The 27,876-nt window shown below is 38.5% G+C and overlaps 1 protein-coding gene and 1 long non-coding RNA gene across 2 annotated transcripts in view; both read right to left on the reverse strand.

Moving 5' to 3' along the window:
* Positions 1 to 8,494: 8,494 nt before the first annotated feature.
* LOC136699141 (uncharacterized) lies at positions 8,495 to 9,800 on the reverse strand. The gene is made up of 4 exons (XR_010803617.1): positions 9,680 to 9,800; positions 9,396 to 9,567; positions 9,194 to 9,303; positions 8,495 to 8,730 (listed from the first exon to the last, which is right to left on the reverse strand). It is a non-coding gene; the product is annotated as an uncharacterized lncRNA (long non-coding RNA).
* Positions 9,801 to 10,762: 962 nt separating this feature from the next.
* eno2 (enolase 2) overlaps positions 10,763 to 27,876 on the reverse strand; it is an 81,545-nt gene continuing 64,431 nt past the window's right edge. Inside the window, exons 11-12 of the mRNA XM_066673668.1 lie at positions 27,412 to 27,470; positions 10,763 to 13,738 (exon numbers count right to left, since the gene is read on the reverse strand). Of these exons, the coding sequence (XP_066529765.1) occupies positions 13,669 to 13,738; positions 27,412 to 27,470 (129 nt within the window). The 3' untranslated portion in view covers positions 10,763 to 13,668. The remainder of the gene's footprint in view (positions 13,739 to 27,411; positions 27,471 to 27,876) is intronic.

Consider the following 27,876-nt stretch of genomic DNA (forward strand, 5'->3'; position numbering starts at 1 on the left):
GTTCAACGAGAGCACTGTACTCACCAGCACCAATCCAAGTCTCTGTCACAAAAAGAAAATCCAGGCTTTGAGAAGAGAAGAAGTCCCTCAGGATAAAAGTTTTATTTGCCAGTGATCTGGCCTTCACAAGGCCGATCCTGGCAGGAGCTGAGGCCTGTGCTTTAGTCAAATTAGGTGCATGAAGCGGCGTCCTCAGGTTGCGAGGATTCACCCCACGCTCGCGGAGCCGGGAAAAGCAGGGGCGGCGGGGACGGGATCCCTCATCCAGGCCGATGACAGGTACCAGGGAGATGCCGATGGGCTCCAGGAAATTTTCGGATTCGGAATACCCGATAGGTGCGGGGGCAGAGGATTCTGTCCACTATGATTAAAAACACCTACATCACAGGTATTATATCTAAGATTCAGTAGAAATTGGCGATCATACACCACTAGAGACTTAATATGTGAAGTGCCAAAGCTTAGCAACACTTACAACACAAGGCAAAGTGAGAGTAACAGACGGCCAGCCACACACACCGGCGCCATCTTGCCCCATCTCACCCACTCCATGTGTCAAGAGTCCCTCAGGTATGGAGAAATGTCACAGGAAATGATTAAGACTTAAATCAGATGGAGCAGTCAATTTTGCGAGCCAAATTACAGAAGGGACTATTACAAGTGAGAAGTAAACTGGCAGAAGTAGTGGGTCTCGGAAGCATGGCAAAGAGTGTCTATACGGATCATATAGCCCATCAAGTGGAGCTGCTTTCACCTGTATTCGGCCTGATGATGCTATACACCTCCCCAGGTCTGGTCAGATGATTCGGACAATCGGGTTTGAGGGAGTAAAACAGCTGATTTCTCTCACAGAACCGATTGAGCTCTGCTACAAACATCTGAAGACTACAATACCCATACTAGTATCAGAACATACGCCTATTGCACTTTTGGGAAGAGATGCTTTGTGCAGACTGAACTGTACAATAAAATGTACATCAGACGGCTGCCTGGTGGAGGTGCCGAGTGAAATGATTGATCAATTGATGATGAAAACGGAGACTGAAGCTTCTTCAGTATTTTGGATTGGATATCTTAGCAAAGAATTCTTGGAACCAGCCAAGATGTAGGAGAAGTTTGTAGCAAACATGCCTGATGCAAAGGTTCCAGAGTATCCATTTCATTGTACACTGAAATTTAAGGATGCTGAACAATCAGATGCAGAACAATGGTTGAGTCATCAACCAAAGCAAGTTGAATTACGCTCATGTTGCATAATTTTGGGACCACAAGGAGCTGCTATGAAGATCAAAAATGATTTCTTGCATAAAGAGTTTGATATGGGAAAAAGGGTACCACATGTGACTTTGCTGATGTCTGAGGATTGTGAGCATAAACAAATAGGTGAAATGATGGCAAAAGCAGAAGAAGCTGTCTTTAAACTGCTAAAAGAGAATCTTTCCATCTGGAGGAGTGAAGACCAGCGATTTATTAAGATTATGATTAATGCTCAAGAACAAGGACAGCCACAAGTTGTCAGGATGACACATGAATCACTTTGCAATGAGAAGTTGGATTCAAACTCTCTGAAAGAGGAATTGCTGCGATATGTTCCAAAATGTTTATGGTCACAACATAGCACTGACATTGGATTTGTGAAGTCAGCTCAACCAGTGAAAGTTGAACTCTGACCAGGAACAAAACCTCCATGGAAGCCTCAGTATCCTTTGAATGAAGAAGCAATCAAAGGGATCAAACCACAAATTGAAGGTCTTGTGAAAGCAGATGTTCTGAAGATAACAGAACCCGCAGAGTAATACACCTTTGTTGCCTGTGAAGAAGCCAGATAACTCATCGTTTAGTACATGATTTGAGAGCAGTAAATGAAGTAGTAGCAGATGTCCCAGCAGAAGTGCCAGATCCACATGTTTTGTTAGCCCAAATTCCTCCGGATGCAAAGTATTTCACAGTATTAGATTTATGTGGTGCATTTTTTAGTGTTACACTAAGTATAGAAAATCAGGGTTTATTTGGGTTCACATACAAGGGACAATTCTATAAGAGAGTATAAGAGATTACCACAGGGATATAAACATAGTCCTCACATTTTCAGTAAAGTACTGAAAGATGATCTAGCAGGGGTAGATCAGAAGTTAAAAAGCACTGTCATTCAATACATGGATGATATTCTTCTTTGTGCACCACATGAGGAAACATGCCATAAACTAAGCGTAAAGATGCACAAACTGTTGCCAAGTTTTTGTATAGAGAAGTACTCAGCATGTGGGGACTCCAGATCGAATATCCTCATATAATGGGAAAGAGTTTGTGGATAAAACAGTGAAATTCATTTTGCAAAAATTGGGAATTAAACAGCGTCTGGGTGCTGTGTACCATCCGCAAAGTCAATGGATTTGTTAAAAAATGAATGGTGTCTTGAAAAATCGGATTGTTAAAGTCTGTCAGCACATGGGTTTAAACTGGATAGCAGCACTTCCATTAGCATTAATGGTGTGTTGCTCAAGAGAGCTGCATGATTTACACGACTTCTCATGAGTTGATGACAGGCAGACGAATGCCAATGCCATGTTTGTGGAGGAAGTAGGAAGTAGGAAAGGTCCAAGTTTAGCCCTTTTAGAAGATGACATGCGGGCATATGTTTCATAATTAGGTAATTTACATAAAAGAATATCCACATACGTTTCAGAAAGGCAAAGAAAAGAGGAGGAGCAGGAGAGGCTGGATGAGCAAAGGAAGAATACAGAGCAGTCTGGAGACAAGGTGTTTGTAAAGGTGTTTAGAAGAAAATGGTATAACGAACGCAGAGAAGGACCTTTTGAAATTGTTTTCGCAGTACTGGAACGGCGGTCCAAGTTAAGGGGTCTCCAACGTGGTATCATTTATCTCACTGTGTTAAAGCACAAGTGAAGAGAAGCCTTTCTCAAAAGGAGGAGAGGTTGCAGGTTCAGGAGAACCAAAAGAACATGAGGGAGAACAGGTTGAAAATAACATGCAAGAAACAAACCAGAGTAAATCTCCTGAAGAAGAGATTGTCCCTGGTTTGGATGATGCTGATGACTCTGTGCACATTTCTGACAATGCCAGAAATTACACAGCAGATTGTAAACAAGACAAAAAGTTTGGAGAAATTGAATTTCAATATGTCCCAGAAACAGCAGGTCCCATTCCAGAATGCAGTAATTCCATTTCAAAACAGTTCAGAGACTTGGATCAAGAAAAGAGTCCAAGACCAGTTCGAAAAAATGATAGACCTAAACGACATGAGAACTAAAGAGAATGAAATTTTAGAAAATTTTACTTTTCCAGTGTCAAAAGTGAGGGGGTAAATGGATCACATCTAACTACACTAGTGCCTCTGATAATTTCAGCAACGTCATCACCCTGTAAATGTGGAAGATTGAATACAGGAAGTAATAGTTCTCCTAAGTGGAAAAATAGTCGGGGTGAGGATGTGGTGTTAACAGGACCTGAAGTTGATCATTTGCCCCGTGACCAGAGAAAGTATCTTTTGTTTAATGCCTTTAGGTGGTTCAAAGTTAGAGATGATTTTTCAATTCTTTTATGTAATGTTACATGGGAAGATCAAGGGGAATATACTTGTACTTATTTGAAGCCAGAGCTTAAATTTGTGCCATTTCAAAATGTGTGGAGTGAAGGGTACATAACTCGTACAGTGATAGTTATGATAAAGGACCCGAGTCCTATTTAAGTTTTTACATATACTAAAAGAGCTATTTATGGGAATATCTGATTGTGCTCTTTATATGATGAATTTTAAGGAACCTAAACCTAAAGATGCTTTTTTTAAAGTGAATTTTCATACACCAGATAGCAAATAGAGTAGAACATTAATGGTGCAGTGTGACATTTTGCCTGTAAATGTGACTATAGGAAATCTTAAGGATATTTGGTGGGTTTGTGGAGATAAAGCATATATATTTCTACTATATGGGTGGACAGGCTGTTGTTATATGGCAACAGGTTATATGAGGTTTATACTCTCCAAAAAGGTGAAGCAACTGATGAAGGGAATTCTGAAGGTATTTCTGGGAGAAGAAAGAAAAGGGAAATGGCTCAGTTTCATAGTTTGGAAGCCTACCATTGGAGAATCAGTATAGGAGAAAAATGGGGTATAGGATTATTCCCATGGTATGGTGTGACATTTTTAGCAGATCGTATTACGTACACTTTACAATGGTTGCTAATGAGACAATAAGAGGGTTTCAGTATTTGTCAAATACACAAAAAATCACAGATTAACATTGTTAAAACATGACATGGCTCTGGATTACATTTTAGCGAAGCAAGGAGGTTTATGTGTGGTTTTGAATCTAACAGAGGATGCCTGTTATACCTTGATTATGGATAATTCTGATAATATGACTAGTGTTATAGAAGCATTGAAGCATATAAGGGAGGCTTTTGGTCCATCAAAAGGAGCTAGATGGTCTGTGAATGCTTGGTTATTGGAGAAATTAGGACCACTAGGAGCAATGTTGGCTCAAGTTTTTGGAGCAGCTCTTTTAGCAGTGTGTATAATGTTTTGTTTTTGTACACTGTTGTTAACTTGTGCAAAATCTATGATTTTGAAATGGGTTGGAGTTCTAATGCCTGGAGATCAAGTACAGATGCCATTATTAAGTAGGACCAACTCAGAAATGGAGGAAATTTTGGAAAACAACCTGGTGGAAAGATATCCATTTTGAATATCCACTATAATACATTTACTATTCAGTTATGACATTATTTTATTATTTTGTTAGGTTTATTATTTAGTAATCAATTATAAAGATTGTAGGATGCAGTATAAACTGTAGCTTATAACACGTATTAATGTATTAGTATTACTATTATTAGGTTGTATTCGATGTTTTTTTTGCATCTGTCATTTTTGTAAAAGATACTGGCTGTTGTTTCTTTCTCCAGACTAGAAAGGGGGGAAAATCACTGTAAGGGAGGATGGTTGTTCGAGATTCCTGAAGTGCTACAGGAAACTCAAAAGAGGACAATAAAACAGGACTTTGAAACAGAATGGTGAAAACTTGCTGAAGCTCAATATGTCATCAACATCACATCAGAAGACGAAATTGCTGAAGAGACAACATTATGTCATATGTTTCTATTGAATTGTTTATTATTAGTAATCTTTGATATTGATAAACCATTATACGGGTGATATTAAGAACTTTAACAACTGTTTATTATGAGGACTTATAGACTGATGAAATGTAATCTGTGTAAGTGTATTGAAATCTCAGATGTTTTTATTTTTTCTCGATGTTGGGCCAAGGGGAGTGTCAGGTAGGGACAGGTCCATTGGAAGGACCGATGGGTCGACCAGCCTGAATTTGGACATTGGTTTGATTTTATTTTCTGAGATTTCTATACACATTTACTTAAGTCAACTCCCTACACATATAGAGTAAATTTAATTGGACTGGAGTACAGTATGTGATCACCTAGGCAGAGGGATCATTTTTCCTGTCTAAAATGTTTGAAGGATTTTTGCCCTCACACATGAAATTTTGCTATATCATAACACAAGTAATGTTAAAATTGTGTGTAGGGATGTATCACTTATTTGTTATGACATTAACATGTATGGGTTGCTTAATTTTATGAGACTTTAACAGTCTCGCAAGGTAGGAAATTATGAGGTATATTTAAACATACGGCCTTAAGCGCAGTATTAAGAAATGTTCACTGTTTTATATGTTTAGACGCATGCTCTGTGTCTGTGCTCCAAAGGGAGAAATGTTTAGGACAAGCTGTCAGTGAGGGTAGGAGACTATAAATTTTACCCCTCCCTTAGTCCCTTAGACATGCAAATGTAGACCAACATATATATTCACCATATTTGGAAAGGAGAAAAACCATATAGATTGGGGTCCTACCCAGAAAATAGAGATGAAAGAGAGCAGAGCACGCTGAACCGGACACCTCTCTCATGGGATCCATAAGAACCCGTAAGGCACTGTTTCTGTAAATAAAAATGTATTTACACCTTTAACCGTGTCTGCGGAGATTCTTTTCAATCACCTGTCTTCACAATATGGCAAAGTTAACAACAACTTTTCTTGTACAGAATTATTACTTTTAGTTCAGATTCAATTTCGGAGCCAAGAACCTACAGCAGGTCAATGAGCATAATTCATTAATAATAATTAATTTTAGCTAATTCTGCTGTATAATATGTAAAGTCATCCAACATGATGACCTACATGTCCAAGCTAAAATTGGACAGGTAAAGACACTACATATTATTGAATGGCTCCCAAACATAGAGCTCAATAAAATAAATTAAATAATGAATTATTAATCAAATAATAATTCATTATTATTGACTCCGCTATGTAGTGTTTATGCCGCCGCAATGTGGTGCTTAATTATTTCCACTACACTGCCTTGTAGTGATAGGAATTTCGGCTCTTTTTGGGGAGCCGGCTCTTTTGGCTCGGCTCTTCATAAAGAGCCGGCTCTTTCGGCTCCTAAATGGCTCTTTGTTTTACCACTTATTTCCACTGGTACAGAACAATATTACCTACATTTTACATGACTATATGGACAAAATATTATTGTTCAATATTAAAAATAATAAATAGCGTTGCAATGGCCGTCTGTTTTTATGGCTGTCTTGTAATAACTCACTGATTGCACTCACACATTCAATTGTATAAATAACTGGATTTTTATTTAAACACCTTAATAAATATCACTTGTAAATTCTGAAGTATAGCCAATGGAACCCAAAAGGTAGGTATTACAAAATAGCTTATTAAATCAAATAATCATCCATTTCTGGATAATAAAATAAAGAAATACTCTGCAAAGTGCAAAACAGCAGCATTCAACGGTAGTGATTAAAACAACCACAACTGTCAACAAACATTTAACTGATTTAACATTTTCTTCAACTATTTTTAGGAAGGCAGATTGGCATTCAGGAAAACCAAGTGTCTAAGCTTGGAGGGGTTGATCCGGTTTCTTCTCTCTGTCCTTATCTGCCCAGTTTTTGAAAATACTGCTTCTTTTCCTTTCGGACATTTTTCTCCCTTCGGCTCTCCCTCTTCTCTTTCCTCCTGTTTGCCACCCACCCCTCCCCTTCCTGCTTGGTGGTATAACCCTTCGCTGATTGGTACCTTTGCTTGTTGTTCTCTGATTGGTTGAATGACTATGGAATCAGATTTGTGCCAGAAAAAATCTCACAAAAAAAAGTTAATCTCAAACGTAAAACTTATAATTTTCAAACAAAATATCCAGCTCTGACCTTTGTGCTCCATGGTTTTAGTGCGTGAGCTCTGAGTTCTGCGCGTGCTCTCTGAGTTTTGTGCGCCAGCTGCACGAGTTTTGTGCGCGAGCTCTCTGAGTTTTGTGCGCCTGATCCCCGAGTTTTGCGAGCAAATTCAACAGGGTCAGGCCGTGAATCTCATTTGTCAGTCCTCCTCTCCTCCGAGACCTATCTCATCACTGAGTCCGGGAAATGACATCACTGTTTCTGAAAGTCACATGATTGATAAAGTGAACATGGCAGAATACGCAGTGTGCGAATCTCTGGCAAGTGGAAATAGTTGTAAATAAACTCAATGTTTTTGCCGTCTTTTTGCATTTTATACGATTCTGTAACATATTATGATGTACACAAAATTTAAGTCAAACATATTCCTGGAATTATAGTATATGGTTGGTTAGTGAAATATTTGCCATGTCAATATTGAGGTTAGTCTCAGAATCTCCACTAAATTTGATTGGGATATAAGCGATATGTTTATGTTCTAATATGAAGGAGTCAGTGACTAAAAATAAAGACTAATTGTTGTGATCTCTAACAATGTGTCTCGACATTTTCTCAATCATATTTTTAGCCATCCTTCTTATTGCATTTCCTTTAATAAAATGCTAGTTTGTATTTTAATGACACCTTATAAAAGCACATTTTCAAAATTATTTGTTAACTAAATTACACTGGAAACAAAGTATTTATTTGTATATTATTATTAATATGTATATAATTATTATAATAATTAAATAATAATAAAAACAATGCAAAATGTGAATAAACAACAATTAAGAAAAACACACATTCAATTTTACAGTTTAAAACAAATTTAAATCAAACAAACTAAAAACAAATAAAAACAAACTACAGAATAAATACAAAGAATATTCTGAACAGAGAAATCTTGCATTTAATGACAGCATTCTTGCTTTAATTATTTATAAAACATATGGAATAAAACACAAATATGAACAGAGACAAATGTAATAAAAGAAAGTAGTTATAAATGAATAAATCCTACAGAATTTAAAAGAAATCTGTACAGAGAAAATAAGTGACATGCAAGAACAGGTTTTTACTAATAAAACAAACTGCCACTATGCAAAAAACAGCAATACTATGTAACAGCAAAATGCAAACAAAATAATAATAATAATAATAATAAAAACAAGCAGTTTTTTAAAATTCGACAAACTAGAGAATGAAAAAAAGCAATCAGTTTGAGTCATTCAAAGGCTACACATGAAAAAACATTGTTTTTCTCAACAGAAGGATGGTGATCTTAAAGTGAGATAAATTATTGATTAGACAGGATAATGCAATGTTAATAAACAAAATTTTTAAATATAATTTATTACCTCTGGAGTCATGACTTCTAAAACGAACGATGTACTCTTCAGACTTGCTCTGTTGCATTTTATCACCTCAAACGTCCTCTCTATGATGGCTTCAGTCTATGAGAAATATAAAGTTTTATTTATACACTATTGGACATAAATATGAACAGACAGTAAAATGAAGCTTGTGACATTAAATTATTTTTTCCACACAAACACGTTTCAAATGTGATGTGCTGGTTATATCTGGTTTTGCTTCTGAATGTTTTCTGGAAACGTGACCAGGCAAATTCTTCCCATGTACAATTGTAGTGCAGTGAGGGCACTTTATTCTTTGGGGTGATGTCGTTTGAGCCTTTTTCGGAGAAGGAAGTAACAGAGGAATGGATGATGTAGAGGAAAGTACAGGAGCAGATGATGAAATCTTAGAAGCACCAACTGTTAAAGTAGGTGCTTGGGGTGTGGTTGACTTTAAATGAGGTGGTGCGTCCTTTGAGGAATTTGAAGTGAATATAGCAGATATGCAAGGTACTTCTGTAGGTGAAGGTGTGTGCACCACAGAGGAAGTAACCTGACATGCCTGAAGATGGCTTTCCATATTATCTCTCCTCAAAATAGTTTTTGAGCACAGAGGGCAGTGACAGTGTTCTTCTGATCTGCAATTCTGATGACTTCTGTGAATTCGATATTCTGTGAAAAATGTGAAAATAAATTAAAAATAAAACACATGAATCAACATGAACTTTGTCCTACCAAAAATAAAAATAGCAAGGTTACAATACCTTTAAACGGTATTGCATTTTTCCAATGAAGTTCAATGTGCTTCTTAACTCTTGCCAAGTCGGTAGGCTTAAACAACTTCACAGGGCACAAAGGACAATGAAACATTTTGCAGCATGTTGTGTATCTGTTTAAAGATGGGGCTGAACCACAAAGCCAGACTGAAGAGTGCATCTAAGTAAAAATGAAAAAACATACATTAATAATTGCATTAATGGAAGTTTTGTAGACAGTTATACACGGATCAACCATGATATTGTGACCAATTCCTTGTTTCTACACTCACTGTATATTCTCTCAGCTCCACTGTCCACAGGAGCACCTTGTAGTTATAACATTACAGACTTGAGTCCATCTGTTGTTTTCTTGTATACATTGTTTTTGGTTGATCTGTGTATGCATTTGCCTTGTACCTGGACAGTATACGCACATATAACAACAGACATAGACATACAGACACAACGATAGATAGATGAATGTATAAATAAATAATCGATATATATAAAGATCATACAGTATGCTACATAACTAAGAACCAAACACATTTAGCCGTCTGGTTAATCTACTTCATGTCAAAACAAAAATACTTTATTATTTTTATAAGTCAAAAAATGTATTTAACACACACACACACACACACACACACATATATATATATGCAGAGCTAACGTGAGTTCATTAATTTGGAAAAAAAGTTATCCCAGCGACCCAATATCCTCGTTAATTAAACAAAGACATCTCGTAACGTACCGTCAAAAAAACTCCAGACCTGTCCGTCCAAAATTTTGTCACATACAAACACGCTCCCACACAAACGGCGTTTCAATTCTGGGTCTACTGGCAAAACCACCCTATGACACTAGATGGCGATATTTGAAACGGCGCCACCTCTTCTCTGGCGCCTCAGATAGGTACCACAGGAGAGGTAGCCTCAGGCGTGAGATCTGCGCCCAGACCCTTCTCAAACTGCTCGCAAAACTCAGGGATCTGGCACACAAAACTCAGAGCATGCGCACAAAACTCGTGCAGCTGGCGCACAAAACTCAGAGAGCACGCGCAGAACTCAGAGCTCACGCACTAAAACCATGGAGCACAAAGGTCAGAGCTGGATATTTTGTTTGAAAATTACAAGTTTTACGTTTGAGATGAATTTTTTGTGCGATTCTTTTTGGCACAAATCTGATTCCATAATATGACAAGCCTTAGAAAAAATGGCTCGGTCTTAGACGGGAACCGGCTCTCATCGTTCACTTACAAGAGCCGGCTCTTTGAACCGGTTCGTTCGCGACCGACACATCACTACTGCCTTGCGCCCAGTTAAAATACACTTTCTTTTCAGTTTTCCAATAACAAACAACACACATTGGAAGTGATAATTTTAATCAATGAAAATATTTTATGACAAACATTTTTTCCACTCTCTTTTTCTTTCTTTCATCACAGCAATTCCACAGATAGAGAAAAGATGGAGAAAGGATTCAAGCATAAAGGAACAAGCCAAATGGCTGTTCCCCAAAAAGCAGAATTTATGACATAGCTGGATAAGTTAAGCCCAGACCTAAGATCTCTTTTCCTGTTGGACACATTTGACTTGAAGCTATGTGAAATACCCCATATGTCTGCATTCATAGCCATGGCAGGGGGACCAACAGGGAGGTAACATCAAATATACAAGAAAAGGAAAGGATTAGGGAATGCAGAAGAAAGTGGGAGTAAAGGAATGAGAAGTGCAGTCATGTGTGTCAGGGAGTTACAGTGTGAAACTGCCACACAGATGTTAGTTTATGTTTGTTTGTGTGTGTGTGTGTGTGTGCGCGCACACGCCCATGTGTGTGTGTGTGTGTGTGTATGTCAGTGTAAGCATGCCTGACAGTCCTGTTCCCAGACATGATAGTCCAGTTAGTGTGAGTCTTTATCTCTGATGCATTTACTTAATTTTTTGCATTTTTTCAGGATTTTCTCTTCTTACCAGGTGTGGGGCCATGGATGGGCTTCAGTGGGCCTGGGCCTACCCAATAGCTAATACCCTGCTTGTGATTTTAAGCATGCTCATAAATGCTCTATTCTGGCTTGCACACTTCCATAAGTCAAATTTTGAGTTTGGGTTCAAGCCAATGTAAGGGGAGCTTAAGGAGCATGCAACATTGCCATAGAACTGCGAAAAGCTTGCGTGTGTGTGCTTAAGTTGATTGGTTCTCTAATACTTCCGGGACCAATTGCACACCTTCATGGTTTTAACAACTCGTTATGAAGTGTGTAAAGGAGAAGACTGAAAGCTTTGTATAATATGATGTTTCCGAAGTAAGCAGCAGCTGCAGGAACAGAGCTGCCTCACTGCATTCTCCGTGAACTTGTGCCAACGTCATGAGCCATGAGTGATGGAGGGACTAAAGTCATTGAACAGCCAACACTAGAGCCCATCAAGGCCTTGGGCATATAGAGCATCATGGCTATAGGGCCCATTTTAGAAGGCTTGCACTTATGCTTTTAGTGGAAGAAAAACTGCCCACCTACCTTTGTCAAAGCCCATCCAAAGACTAATTTCTGGCTACGTCACTGATGTTTTACTTTACAATATGTGTCCAAAACTGAAATGAAACAAATTACATGAAATAAAATACGTACCCTATACTCCGTTGACAAGATTCAAATTGTGGTTAACAGCAAACTGCCTCTTCAAACCATTCACGATCCTCAATATAAAATCCTGAAAAAACTTGAATATTCTGCTGCACAGGTTATATTAAATCTATTTGGTTCTGCTTCATTGCTCTTAATACCTCAAGTCTAGTCAAATTGTTCATGCATGTGTATTACATGTGCATGCTGCTAGCTATTTGTCATGTCTTGTGTATAAACTCTGTCCTGGCTATATCATTGGCCTCTTTTCCACCATACAGCAAAATAGTATCCAGGGTCATATCATTCCATTCCTAGTTTATTTTAATATGGTTTATTTTTCTATCTGCATTTCTGCTAAATCAAGACCACAAGAATACCTCAAAGAAAGCACTGGACAGTATTTGAGCAATGGCCAATTCTGTACTATACTAACAACTATACTCCAACACAGGTTTCACAGGGTTGCGCCTTCACTTTTGAGTGATTATCATCAAAACTTGTTTATTTGCATCTTGCATTAGCTAGAATAAAATCCGTTATATGGTGAGAACAACTCCTCTTACCTAGCGTATCCACTTAAATAATATGAATAAAGAAGACCACCCTGAAAAAGAGTACATCATTTCAGGAATGGGAGTATTATATTACTACACACAAAATGTAAAATTATTATGTACAACAAAAGACTGCAATCTATTAGTTGCTCAGAACACATAGTTTGTCCCTTTTTCACACTAGTCTTCTATTATTCAAATGAAATTTTTACCTATACTTCTGATGTTACTTCATGGCATAATACACTTGTACAACTTCAGCAGCATTTTCAGCAGTGACAAAAGTCTTGAAAATCTATACTAGAGATAATGTGTCCATGCTGTGCAGGTTTGCTCCTGTTTAACTATATTAGCTTGCTATTTGATAGTATTCTGTTCTTTGCTACTGATGTCTACATCTCATTGGCATACATCTCAAGACAAAAAGTAGATAAAAATTATTTAGAATGTGTACTGCTGTTAATTTACAGGAACCATAAGAATCTATATGGCCACCCTGTTAAATGAACGAAATACAAAAAAAATCTTTCATTCACATATGCTACTAATAACAAGTTAAAATTGAAGGGAGGACCAACAAGTGTCTTGAACCTTGTAGGAGGTAAGGTGGCTTAAAAACCAGACACTTTTTGCTAAAACTGGAAAACTGTCCACCTTAAGTGCACCTAGTCAGCAGAACATTAGCAAGCGTTGTTAGACTGATTGTTTCATAATTATTGAATGACGGACTGAAAATCTTTGAATTTATATATAAATGCATAATACCATCCTTGTAGAAATGTAACTGGAAATGTTACTCTTCCGGCTCAAATCTGCTCCTACAATTTAAAAGAGGCTATTGCTTGTAGTCAGTCCAGTTGCGTGCATTTTATCTCTCTGTCTGATCTGTGCATGGCCATCAGATATGTACTTTTTTTTCTAGCATCCATAGTGTTAGTATGTGTTCAGTGCAAATAGTCCTGATGTCAGATGTTATCACGCATTGCATCATTCAAGTCTTTTTCTTCATCAGGACTGTATCTTCTCTCAATCAATGCACATTGTCTGATAGCGGTTGTATGTCAGTAGTTGTGTGGACTTTGTGCAGCCTATGATGGTCTCACAGGGCGCTGGGATTTCTGAAGTTATGGCCAGCAAATCGAGCTTGATCTCCCAACTCTTCCTCAATCCTGTAGGGCAGAGAGGGGCAAATAATGAGGCAAAGGCAACATATAATACAGGAATAAGCAAAAAAATGTCTTTTTAATCATTTAAAAATTTCATTATAATTTAGTCTTACCCCTTAGTTAAAGCCTGTGCCAGCTACAAACCCCTTTTTCAAGAAAAGCTGGGACATTGTGTAAAGTGCAATATAAACAATAATTTGTCATTTTCAATTATTTTGAAAACTTTTATGAGTTTTTTATGAGTTATGAGTTTTATGAGTTGAAAAGTTTTATGAGGTTTATATGACCAAAACATTAATAGAAATATGATTTCCAAAGTTTTTACTAATCATATTGTTTGTGTCTTTTAAATACAAATTTTAAAACTGATCTCTGCAACACATTCCAAAAAATAAGGGGAAATATAAGAGTGAAAATAGTTTATAGAAAATTCATGTCACAGTTTTGAAGCAATACACTATAAGCACAATAATATGAAAGATGTAAAAAGAGCATTCACCAAAAGGCAGAGTCTTCAAAAGCAAAAACATGTCAAGTTTTGTGTTCAGAGGAGTCTGTGTTTCAGCTTGTTTTCATAAAAATGAACATAGTGTTTTCCATGCTAATGATGAATTGGACTATCCAAATTGTTATCAGCGACAAGTGCAAAAGCTTTCATCTCTTATGTTATGAGGGTGCATCAGTGATCACGGCATAGACGACTTTCGTATGTGATCATTTCCATTGATATGGAGACCGACACTGGATTTTTAGAGAGGCATATGCTTCCATGAAGACAACGTCTTTTTCCTGGGAAGTCCATATCATCAGCAAGACAATGACAGGCCTCATTCTGTATGTGCTACAACAATATGGCTTAGGTGATATAGAAGGCCTGCCTGCAAGCCAGATCTGCCTCCTATGGTATATAACTGTCCCAACTTTTTTGGAGCATGTTTTAAACCCTAACCCTAGGGTATAGAATAAAAGTTAAAAAAAAAACTGAATTACCAAATCCAACTTTCTAAATTTTACTGCTTTTTTAATGTTCTGATATTTCTAGATATTTTGACTAATTTAACTAAAATTTTAGACAAAACAGACAGCAGCATTCATCACGGAGCCTAAAAGTTGAATGTACTTTAGCACTTTTAGCAATTTTAACAGAATTAGACAACAGCAACTATGGATTGTTGATCAGCTTAAGTCTTGTAACATGTAAGAATGGGCAAAAATTCTATTTGTAATGCAAAAATTAGTATCCTCAAGTCACATACTGTATACCAACTTTTTTTTGTATACTGCAGGCATCAAATTTTATATTTCATAAAATAAAACAAAAACATTTTATTCTTATATTTTATATTTTCCTACACCTGACAGCCATTTCAGAGTTGGTTCTAGGATGAGGAGAAACTATGGACGCAAATCTGTTTCATCAGACTTTGAAATATTACCACCTTTGAATTTGTAGCACTGAAATTTTTTAATTTAAGTCTTCAGATTTCCACCTCTGAATATTTTGCTTTGCAGTTATGCATCTGAATATAATTGCTCTTGAATTGAACTTTTCACTGTTATTATTCAAGATTTTGATAGAAAAAATTCAAGCTTAAAACAATACAAACAATATATTTCGAAGTTGCTCAAATTCGACAAATGAAATTCAGATTCCAAAATACAGTGAAAAAAAAGTGAAAAAATTCAGAGTACACATCCGGGATACTAAGGATAAGCAATCAATTCATTAGTATTTTCTCTTTCACCTTAAATTGTGCACTAGTTGCATTGTGTCACCGCCAGATGGCAAAATACGAACACAACTTCCATACCGTGGAAAAACTACACGTTTAGCTTCCTTCCACGGATATTATCTCTTTATTTTCAAAGTGTCTCAAAAATCTGAAAGGCTCACTGAAGACACAATATAATGTCATGTTTGGGACTCTACAGGGATTATATGCGTGGTTGTGCATATTTGGGGTGTATGCTGTTGTATATGTGATGTGGGTTTTGGGTTGTATACTATGAGTTGTGCTATTGTTGCTGGGGGTTCACCAAAAAAACCAAGACCAAAATGCTCTCATGCCCTATGCATTTGTTAGGTAACAGCAAACTTCAATTTTGGCTGTACATAACAGGCATGTCAAACACAACCCTCAAAAATGTCTAAGGGTGATTTCACACATCTTGTTTTGTCCGGACTTTCTGATTTCTCAGTTTGGTCTGAACCAAAATATAATGTGTCAAAAGGTACCTTGGACAAAGTTTCAGTTTGTGTGCAATGTAAAACCACATTTTTGGATTTGTTTAGACTTTCAGTCCCATTACAGGAAGATGAGGCAATATGAAATACACAGATACATATGACAGACTTACAAGTGATTTACTTATTGCCAAAAAAACTAGAAAGTAGAGTAGAAAACCTGTAAAATATTTTTACCTTAACTGTACATGTATCACCATAACCATACCATGCAGCCTAATCTAAAAATTTCATCATCCATCAACAGTGAACATCAACTGGCTCTGTGTTTTGTAAAGCCTCAAGGAAAACATTTTGATATATTGCATTTTTTTGTATAATAATAAACTTGGGTGTTATGCGAAGCATTCTACAAAGTTTAAATTGAAAACAGAAGTAAAAATATGATAAAACACTCAAAAATCAGCCAAATGCACTCAGACATCATTTGCAGCTGGCAGGTCACACACTTAGGTTAAGTTGTTTGCTGTATGTTGCTGTAAGTCATTTAGACGTTTATGTACCTTCTCTAATAATTCTCTATTACCTTCTCTATTATCTGTGTGATATTAGTGCAAATCAAAATCATGATTAATTGTATAATTTTACCACGATTACAATTAATGGACAATTATTATGTTTTTGTATTTATGAGTTCAGTGATGAGGTTTGTAAATATGCTCCAGTATTAAATATGGGATAATTTTTCTAATGTTGCTGGGAGCATGTGTCCTGATGATTTTGGCACCTTTGTTTTCCATGTGGGGACAAACAAAATCTCAGCCACAGCAAGGTCCTGAAGGAGCACTAATGCTCGCTGTTGGTAATCGCTGTGAAGCAGCGTTTATTATGAATGCCATATCTGCCCATAGGGTCACATTCATGGCAAGAAAGGCAGTAAGATGTAAATGACTTACTAATACAGTTTTATTTTAGATATGTTGAGGCTGCCATCTATTTAAGTTCATCATATGTATTGCTTTGTTACTGACAGGAATTTTAGGAGTGCAGATGTCATGGCTGGGCGGACGCAAATGCAACACAACAGACTTTATTTCATCAAAAGAATACCAGGGATAGGCAGGAGACTGATACAGACAGACCAGGATAGGGTTACTTAGATATAGACAGATGATCCTTAGGCAGAGTTGTTGAGACAGAGATACTTAACAGACTAGAGAGAGAGGGAAATACTAACAGAATAGAGAGGAAATAACTAACAGACTAGAAAGGTATACCAAGGGAAACAGTAACAGACCAGAGAGAGAGAAACACACCAAATGAGCGCAGAAAGGGAAAAACTAACAGACTAGACTAGAAAGGCACAAACTTGCAAGGTACTAGTAGACTAGAGAGATACAAGCAGACTAAAGCAACAACAAAAGACACAGACAGACCAGACAAGTACATAAAAGGAAAATGTCCAACAACCAAACAGCGAACCAAGGGAGCCTAAATACACACCACAGACAAGGAACACCTGGGACAGATAACGAGGGGGCAGGACCACAAAGGAGGCACAACAAGAGGGTGGAGCTAAGGCGGAATTAGGGCAGAGACAAGAACAACAACAAACAGAGCCATGTGCTACATAAGGACATGGTGGGGAAAACACACAGGACAGTACAGGACAGGGCCAGGGCATGACAGCAGATGCTTTCACATTGAATAATTCTGTTATGGACTTTGTAGTTAGGATCTGTTGCCTCTCATAGGTAAAATCAATACATTCCAACATTAAATGTTTTATCGTAAGCTGAGTTTAGCTTGTTGCAAAAACAAAGAGCTGCTTCTCCCTTTACTGGACACATATGAGTTAATCTGTCGTGTCCAATACGGAATCTTGTGTACACTTCTTGGTCTCAGTGGTTTTCAAGATAGGTCTGCGTTTTTTCGTCCGCTAATGGGATTTCAGTCAGGTAGGTAGACTGGACATTGAGCAGGTAAATCATTTTTTAGCTCCTAATGTCTCCTAATGTCCTAATGTCTGTTCTCCACAAAGCTTGTTAATATAGATGCCCAAAAATCAATTTTACAAACCTAGACCTTTTAAAATTTAAAATTTAAGCAATTAATACAAACAAATTAGGCCTTTTATATATACAATCTCTAGCATCTAAAGCACACATTTTCAGTCCACTCCCCCTGGCTTCAGCTATTACAGTTGCCCACACACCCCTGGTCCTGTTGGCCTGTAGCCATAATTTATGGACCTATTATACACACAACTAATAATTCTGGTTATGATGCAAAATCCTTTGAAGTGCTTAGTTTTAAAGTTACCATCAAAAAGGCAGCACAATTTCATGGTTTTCACAACCTATCATCTTTCAGGTCCCTATAAAAATGTAGTTATCACTTCAGAAAAGGCTAAGTAAAATTATAAAATATAAAATAAAATAATAAAATAATAGACAATATTTTAATGATACAGTAATAAAATTACAGCTGTGATGCGTGTGAACACGACCACCTGCAACATTCATTCAGGACCTATCCTCTTTGCGCCCTAGTAAAAAACCCTGGGTGAAGTTTTGACAACAGTGTGGGAAATGTTCCGGAGTTTTTCCTGCATGCACTGCACAGGCGCTGCTCCATGTCTAAAGCACATGTCTCATTTCCCACTGCAAGAGTGTTTGTTTAATGCAAAAAATATCCCACTGTGTGCTGCATGTGTGAACAAACTCTCTGGGACATCTTCGCACCCCCATGTGTAAAATAGGCATTTGAAAAATTTGGAGGAGGTTAGGAAACCACATCCACCCCTCACAATCCCCACTGATTTCAGTAGTGTTATAAAAAGGGGGAGCCACGGGAGCAAAAAACCCAAATGTTGCCTAGTGTTCCTTTAATTGTTGGTGATGCCAATATTCGCATTGAGAAAGTTCATGATCCTATACAAAAATGGGTTTGAATCTATTTTGGAGGCTCTAGGGTTCACTCAGAATGTTACCAGGCCCACTTATTGATGCAAACACAGGACATTGAGATTGAGAATCTGTCCAATCGCTTGCTACATTAGACTGATCACCATCTATTCATATATGAAGCTGCACTATACAAAATTTGTCCACTGCCATGTTATTCTAGAAAGTGCACTATAACAACCTCAACTTAGTGTTTTATGTGTACAACCCTAGATAGTGTTGCATTATTCATTCATTCATCTTCTTTTCCACTTTCATTTCATGGTCTCTGTAGTGTTGCATTAGTCAAAACCAAATAATTTAGAGAGAAAAAGCTGGCTCCATGGTACAATGAATACGCGCATACTTTAAAAAGGGTAAAAACTCATAACCATGGTAACTGGAGACACACAAAACTATTATTTTCCAAATAGTACGGCAGCACAGCCTCTCAAAATACAAACATTCCTTATGTAAAGCCAAAATAAAAAGCCAAAATCGCTTCTCTTATAGAATACAACAAAGACACCTACCCTAGATTCCTTGTCAAAGCTAATTGTTAAAAAAAAAACAAAAAAAAACGAAATCACCCCAATTGTCCCCTGATTTCTGTAATAATGTAATGATTTTTTTTAATGATAAAGTGCACCTGGACTACTACAACCCTGTCAATGAATATGACTTTATAAATATTATTAGCACATCTAAATCAACTTAATGTATAATGGATCCTGTACCAACGCTGTTGTTTAAACAAATCTTACCTAAAGTCTTTAGGCTTTTGATTGCAATAATACACTCATCCATTAATACTGGATATGTACCTAAATATCTGATATTAGCAGTAATCAAACTAATTATTAAAAAACCCAATCGGGCCCCAAACTCCAGGGCAATACCAAACATTTATTTTATAGCTAAAATCTTTGAAAAAGTTGTTTCACAGCAATTGTGGTGTTCTCTACAAAACAATGACATTCATAAAGTCTTTCAGTCTGGATTTAGACCAGATCTCAGCACTGAAACAGCTCCTATCTGATGGAAATTAAAGACTGGATTTTGCAAATTTTCTCATGTTAAATTCTGATAAAATTGAGATCTTATTACTAAATACAGATACTCAAACAGTCACTTGGAAATGCTTTTATTAGTTTTAATAACTCAACACTAATACCCAGTACCTTCATTAAAAACATAGGGGTAGCTTTTTGATTCAGCTATCACATTTGACACCCATATATCCAATAGAGTCAAAACCGCTTTCTTCCACTTACACAATATTGCCAAAAAATTGACAAAATTAAATTAATGTCCTTAAAAGATGCAGAAATACTAGTACATGCATTTATAACTTCCTAGAAAAATAGGTTACTGCAATGCACTCCTGGCAGGGAGCTCCTGCAAAGTGCTAAACAGGCTTCAGTTAGTTCGAAATGCAGCAGCCAGAGTGCTCACTAGAGCTAAAATTGTTGACCATATAAACACAGTTCTCTCATCCCTACACTGGCTACCTATACAATTTGATATTAACTATAAAATACCCCTCTTGGTCTATAAATCTCTAAATGGTTTAGGTCTGCAGTATCTCACTGAACTTCTCATACCCTATTATCCCTCATGTACACTTTGTTCACCGGATGCTGGTCTACCCTCATAAGGACAAAACAATGTAGGAGAAAGAGATTATTTTCATACAGCCCCTAATCTCTGTTACTGTTCGGGTCTCAAACACACTCTCAATCTTTAAATCTCGAAGGAACACCTACCTTTTCACACAAGCTTTTGGTTAATCTCCCATTTTAGGTTACTCTTCCCTACTGGTGTCATAGCTGGTTTTACATATTATCACTAATCTGCATCACATACTCTGTCCCGCATTTGTTGCTTGTTTGTTTTTCTGCCTGGCCCCTGGATGCTCCTTGCCAGGTGTTACATGTAACACAATTTGTGCATGTATTTGGCATCTTGTTTCATCTTCTGGTCCTCTTTGTCTCTATCACTCTATATAGGTAGTGTGAACTGTAATTTTCCATTGAACTGATAACATTTCCAGCTCTGGCCAATCCCAGCCAGCTACAACTGCGTACTGGTCCTCAAAGTGAGCGCCTTAAAGTTCTTAAGCTGCACCAGAAAATCAGCAAGTCATTTTTGGACTCACTCAATTTTTTTGCCACTGTGTTTTGATTTGGTCTAGTTATATATCTCTGTTTTTATTTTTTGTTGTATGCACTTTGGAAGTTCTAAGGCTAGTTTATTTAAGTCTACTTTGAGTTTTAGTTTTGGAACATTGGTTTGGCTGCACTTCCTGGATCAGGGCCTTGTTGAGGCAGAAGGGCTTGCATGGTCTAATGACTTACAGGGCTATGTCGTCGGGAGCTGTTTGCCCCCAGTAGGGTCTCCCATGGCAAAAAGGTCTGGAGTGAAGATCCAGACAAACACAATCCAAGAAGCACAACTATGAATACAACACGTCAAACTAAGTTTACCCTGCCTGGGAGAGGGTTACCAGGATCTACCTATGGAGCCCGGCCTGGAGGTAGTGTTCGACAGCGAGCACCTGGTGGCCGGACAGCCCACGTGACCCGACCAGACTCAGCCAGAAAAGGCAGCGTGGCAGGATTATGTTGGCACACCACATGCAAGATCAAGTACGCAAGTAGGGGTGTGGTGCAATGCCTATTGGGCACAGAGCGGGGGTAAAGGTGCCCCTGGCATCATGGAGCTTGGCAGGAGAAACTGGTTCTTGGCACATGGAACATAACCTCATTGAGGGGGAAAGAGCCAGAGCTGGTGTAAGAGGTTAAGAAATATCAACTAGATATAGTTGGGCTCACCTCTACACACATTGTGGGCTCCTTGATAGTGATTGGTCTCTCTCCTACTCAGGAATTATACAGGGTGAGAGGCGCAGGGCGGGTGTGGGGATAATCATAGGTCCCTGGCTGGCAGCTGTACAGTTGAAGTTTGTCCTGGTAAATGAGAGGGTCACCTCAATGCAGTATTTGGCCTTCTTGTAGGTAGTAAGTGGAGTTCTAAAGAGGATTCCATGCACTAACTCTATTGTTTTGCTGGCAGACTTCAGTGCTCATGTTGGCAATGACTGGGAAACCTGGAGAAGAGTGATTAGAAGGAACGGCCTGCCTGATCTGAACCTGAGCGGTGTGATGTTATTGGACTTCTATGCTAGTCATGGTTTGTCCCTAACAAACACCATGTTCAAACACAATGTGGCTCTTAAGTGTACTTGGTACAAGAGCACCTTGGGCCAAAGATAAATGATCAACCTTGTGGTTGTGTTCTTCTGATCAGAGGCCATATGTTTTGGACACTCGGGTAAAGAGAGGGGCTAAGCTGTCAACTGATCACCATCGAGTGGTGAGTTGCATCCGATGGCAGGGAAAGCTGCCAGACAGACCTGGTATGCCCAAATGTATAGTGAGGGCGTGCTGGGAAAAGCTGGCAGAGGACTCTGTACGAATGGATTTCAACTCTCACCTCTGAAAGAATTTCTCACGTTTCAGAGGAGGTAGGGTGAAAGGACCCTGTTCCAGACTTCCATTATGTAAGCGGCTGCATATAGCTGTGGTCAAAATCTTGTCAGTACCTGTTATGGTGGCAACCCAAGAACCCGGTGGTGGACACCAGGGGTGTGGGAAGCTTGAGGGAAGCTGTCAAATGGAAGAAGAAGGTTTTTTGAGCTTGGCTGAAAAAGGCTGCAACTGTGGCAGTTGCAGAAGCAAAATCCAGAGCATGGGAGGAGTTTGGATAGGCCATGGAGAATGACTTTCAGGAAGTGACTGGACAGGAAGTAGGGCCAGAAGTGTCTGAGGTGTCAGATTCCATTTCCTTGGCTGAAGTCACTGAGGTGGTGAAAAAGCTTTGCAATGGCAAAGCACCAGGAGTGTATGAGATTCACAAAGATTTACTGAAGGCACTCGATACTGTGGGGCTGTCTTGGATGACACACCTATACAATATTGTATGGACCTCTGGAACCTTGCCTTTAGATTGGCAAGTAAGTCAAGCTTGTTCAATGTGGGCATTGGACTCGGTCAGAGCTGTGCCTTGGCTCCACTCCTATTCCTGATGTTCATGGACAGGGTGGTGAGGCGTAGCCTGGGACAGGCTCCTGCAGTAAGTAGTTCCTGCAGTAAGGAGACTCGTTGTAAAGCCTTATTGCTGTGGAAAGAAACAACTTCACATGCTGCTCCTTAGCACAGCGCAGCTGTATTAGTTTTCCACTGGACGTACTTTACTGTATTGTGCAAGGGGTGTATGGTAGTGCTAGTTCATATGAGTCAATATCATGATTAATTGTACATTTTACTATGATTATGATAATGAATGCTTATTTTGTTGCATTTTTGACCCTTATAGTTCAGTGATGAGGCTTCCCAGCAGCATAAGAAAAAATATCCTGGTGTTAATACTGGAGCATATTAACAGTACAAGCCTCGTCACTGAACTATAAGGGTAAAAAATGCAACAAAATAAGCATTCATTATCATAATCATAGGGTCATATTTTAGGGTCAAAAATACAAAAACTTGCTGAGTTGAATAAGAGTGTTGGCACAAATTCTGATTTATATTGCCGGTGGGAGCACTGACTCCAGAATTAATAGAAACATGTTTGTCTCTATCATACTTAATACATGCAGTGGTACAGAGAAGAAGAGCAGTGTCGTATTGATTGTAGTCAAAACAATCAATACGACACTAAACAATTTGTGACCAACGCACAATCACACACCAATTTTAAACTGTGCTCAAAAAACAAGAGAGGAACAAGCTCTCTTTTTTAGCTTGTTGTTATAGAAGGATACGTAACAAGAGGCACATCTCTCTCTGAGACTCAGACCCTTGATGGCCCACCCCTTCGTATTCATATGATAATAGTATGCTAATCCGGCAACTCTTATTGGAGAATTACTAAGTGAGAAAATGCTCATTTTAATCTTATAAACTGAAGCACATGCTGTGTTTTTTACACTGAGCAGGGAGCTTCAGTAAAGCACAGTCACACTTTTCAGCTGCTGATGCCTTGCAGCAGATCCAGGAGAGCTTTGCCCTGGAGAGTGAAGAAGAATGCAGGTCCTCGGAGGATAGCAGCGAGGACCGTGAGGAAGAACTGCAACATTTCGTGCAACATATTGATCCAACAAGGACTATGATGAAAAAGCCAAATGTTTGACTTTTTTTTCAGCTGCATGTTCGGTGCTGACTAGTTGCTAGGTAGTTCAGTAGTATTCCAGGGATGGAATTCCTGAAGCTGAAGGTAAATGTTTTGTAATTGTGCAGAAGAACAGAAGAGTCCAGCTGATAGAGAGAAATAACATCTTATAGTAAAATTATGAAATACCTATAAATATGTGTCATTGCTGCTGAAATGTCCAAATAGCCATTTCATAACATGTGAAAACTAAATATCTATTGATATGACATCAATGTATTATGCTCCCGTAGCATGTGTTTGTACACTTTTGTATGTCAGGTGCAAATTACTGAAATACTTCTAAATATGTGTTGCTGCTGCTGAAACGTGCAAATGGAAATAGAGCAAACTACTGCTCTATTGATGTGGGACCATTGTGTGTGTGTGTGTGCAGGCTATTGTGTTGTGTATGACTGAAATAATTGTAAATATGTGTCATTGCTGCTGAAATGTGCAAATGGCCATTTCATAACACAAGCAAACTACTTACACATTCAAACTGATAGTTGTAGGGTGGAGGCTAATAGGCCATCATCTTAGACAGTGGGGAGGGGATTTCTCACCCGTGTTTCACACCTATCTCATGAATGGACAATGTGTGAGCCACAGGTATTGAGAAAAACAGTGTCAAATCAGATTCATAGCAAAATAGACGAAAAACTAATTCAAATATCAGAAAGACATAAACACCAATGTGTAGAAGACAACCATGTTCACAATGTTCACAAAAATGTTCACAGTGTGTCGCTCTAAATTGTTTTCTTCTTACCATCCTCTGGACTTTTCCTCAGTCATAACCACCATGGTATACTGTCCCCCATCAGGCCAACATGGACACCGCACATTGTGAGGTTCATGACGCTCTCACACTGTTCCAAATACACCATCAGGATGTTTCTTGTTGTTGGTGATTTCAACAATGCCAACCTCAGACCTGCAACACCTGACTTTTCTCAACATATCACCTGCCCAACAAGAGGCGACAGGACACTAGACCATTGTTACACCACATTAAAGGACAGTTACAGAGCTCAATCTCATCCACCGTTTGGGAAGTCGAACCATGCTACAATTTTCCTCATGCCGAGATATAAACAAAGGCTAAAACAGGAAGCTCAGCTCAAGGAGGTGCTGCGCTGGACAGACCAATTGGTGGGCGCCCTGCAGAACGCTCTGAATGATGCAGACTGGGACATGTTCCGGGCCATCTCCGCTGATGACAGTTTGATTACAGATGCTATAGTGAGCTTCATTGGGTGGCTGGTTAGTGACAAGGTTCCCAGAATCCCCATCAAGACATTTCCCAACCAGAAGATGTGGATGGCGAAATCTATCCACAACAATCTGAAAGCTTGTACAGCAGCATACAACAAAGGACTCTTCAGCAGAAATATGGATGAGTATAAAGCCCCATTATACGGAGTGTGCTGGGTGGTGAGACAGGCCAAAATTTGCGATCAGCCTGTATTCACAGCAGCTACCAGGTTTGTATAATACTATTGCCACTCACATTTGCAATGGTACAGCAGGACACAGTCGTCTCGTCTGGACTCATGACTTCATTCATCAGGTCACAAAGATCTTTGAGACATTTAGAAGTTCTCTCGCCATTCTGTGGCTGAAAATTCCTTAAGTATTACCCACTAATCCTTGCTACGAACACGCATCCAGCAGGCACAATTCTTTGTCCGTAATGCAGGAGCAAATGTGCAACACATTTAGTGTCCTAAAAAATTGTTCATCTTCGTCTTTGCAGCAATACAGAGAAGACAGCAAGAAGGGCCACGTTGTGTACTATTCTAAATTACAAAAAAAAAAAGCTCCACATTTGCAAAGACTACTTGAGTGCATGTAAATGCGGTGATTGGACTACTGAGAAAATCTGATTTTCTGCAATAACCAGATTATTCAGAGCACATAAACACACAGTGATTACAGCCCTGTAGCTTTAACATCAGTTGTTGATGTTCACAACTTCTTGACAGCATGAACAGCATGAACTGAGATGTGTATATTGCTCTGTTCCTGCTGCATTATATTGTAATATTTATTTATTTTTGCTGTTTCGTATTAGTTAAGCTGGAACTGACACCAGATTTAGGAGACTGTTAATGTAAAGTAAACACAAACCAAAATATTACAAAAAACTCTAGTTACAATTGAGTTTCTGTGGTAATTCAAACAATGAATTAAAACCTACAAATTTCAGCCACATACATACAACAGTCATTTTTATCCTCAAACTTACTTTTCCTAATTAAAAAACACAGAGCTTTTAAACGTAAACAATTCAGTCAGAACAAAACTTTCCCAGAATTGTCAACGCTACCTTTAAGTACGCTTTACATATTTTAGGACCTACCATATTGAGTGCAATACTGGTGAAACTCAGCAGATATATATTAGACTTTGGGAACATATTCATAAAAATCATTTGTACAATTTACACTGTAGGCTAACAATAAAACTTAGATTTAGGTTTCATTCACTCTTCATTCATTGTCTGTAACTGCTTATCCAGTTCAGGGGCGCAGTGGGTTCAGAGCCTACCCGGGATCACTGGTTGCAAGGCAGGAACACACCCTGGAGGGGATGCTGGTCCTTCACAGGGTGACATACAATCACACATTCACATCTATGGACACTTTTGAATCACAAATCCACCTACCAACGCATGTATTTGGACTGTGAGAGGAAACCCATGCAGACACAGGGAGAACAGTGTCTCCAGACACAGAAACTCCTCACAGTCACCCGAAGCGGGGCTTGAACCCTTAACTTCCAGGTCACTGGAGCTGTGTGACTGTGACACTACCTTCCAGATTTAGGTTTCAAGCAGCTTTAAGTTTGTTCATTCATTCATTATCTGTAAACACTTATCCAGTTCAGGGCTGTTGTGGGTCCAGAGCCTACCTGGAATCACTGGGCGCAAGGTGGGAATACACCCTGGAGAGTGCACCAGTCCTTCGCAGTGCGACACACATTCACACACACCTATGGACACTTTTGAGTCGCCAATCCACCTACCAATGTGTGTTTTTGGACTGTGGGAGGAAACCGGAGCACCCAGAGGAAACCCACACGGACACGCCAAACTCCTCACAGAAAGTCACGTGGAGTGGGTCTTGAACCCCCAACCCAGATCCCTGGGGCTCTGTGACAGTGACACTACTTTAAACATTTAATGTCAAGCCAGCTCAACTGCACAATACTATTAGAAACAGATAAGGGCAAAGTGATCACACTCGTACAGAGAGAATCCTAACAGAGTTTTTTAATATAAGTACATATTAAGATATTAATTACAATTTAAAATATATCTGAGCTCTCACCTCATCAGCTGGTTATATTTGGCCAGACGCTCAGATCTACAAGGAGCTCCAGTTTTTATCTGGGCCGGAAAAAAAGATAACCAGTGTCAGGTAGAGTTTTCTGAATACAAACAGATTGATACACATACAACAAACAGGCTAAACCAATGTACCATAACATTTTCACAGGCCACAAATATTGTATGACAAATTTAAGAGGTAAACATCATCCTCATTATCATCTTCTTTTGCGCTTGTCCATTTCAGGGTCGTAGTTAAGTAGTAAACAGTAATTTTATATTAAAATTTCTTTTGAATGAGGCCTTGCAAAATTATTCAACTGACTGTGTATCATTGCTTTTTCAAAACAACAATGTTACTTTTACAGCATTTGAAAATACCATGTGGCCTTTAAGTTGTATAGTGTATAAATATTTAATTGCTCATTATATCCTTCTATATGAGAACACATTTCTCCACCTAGCA

This window comes from Hoplias malabaricus, chromosome 6 (genome assembly GCF_029633855.1).
Source record: "Hoplias malabaricus isolate fHopMal1 chromosome 6, fHopMal1.hap1, whole genome shotgun sequence".
NCBI lineage: Eukaryota > Metazoa > Chordata > Actinopteri > Characiformes > Erythrinidae > Hoplias > Hoplias malabaricus.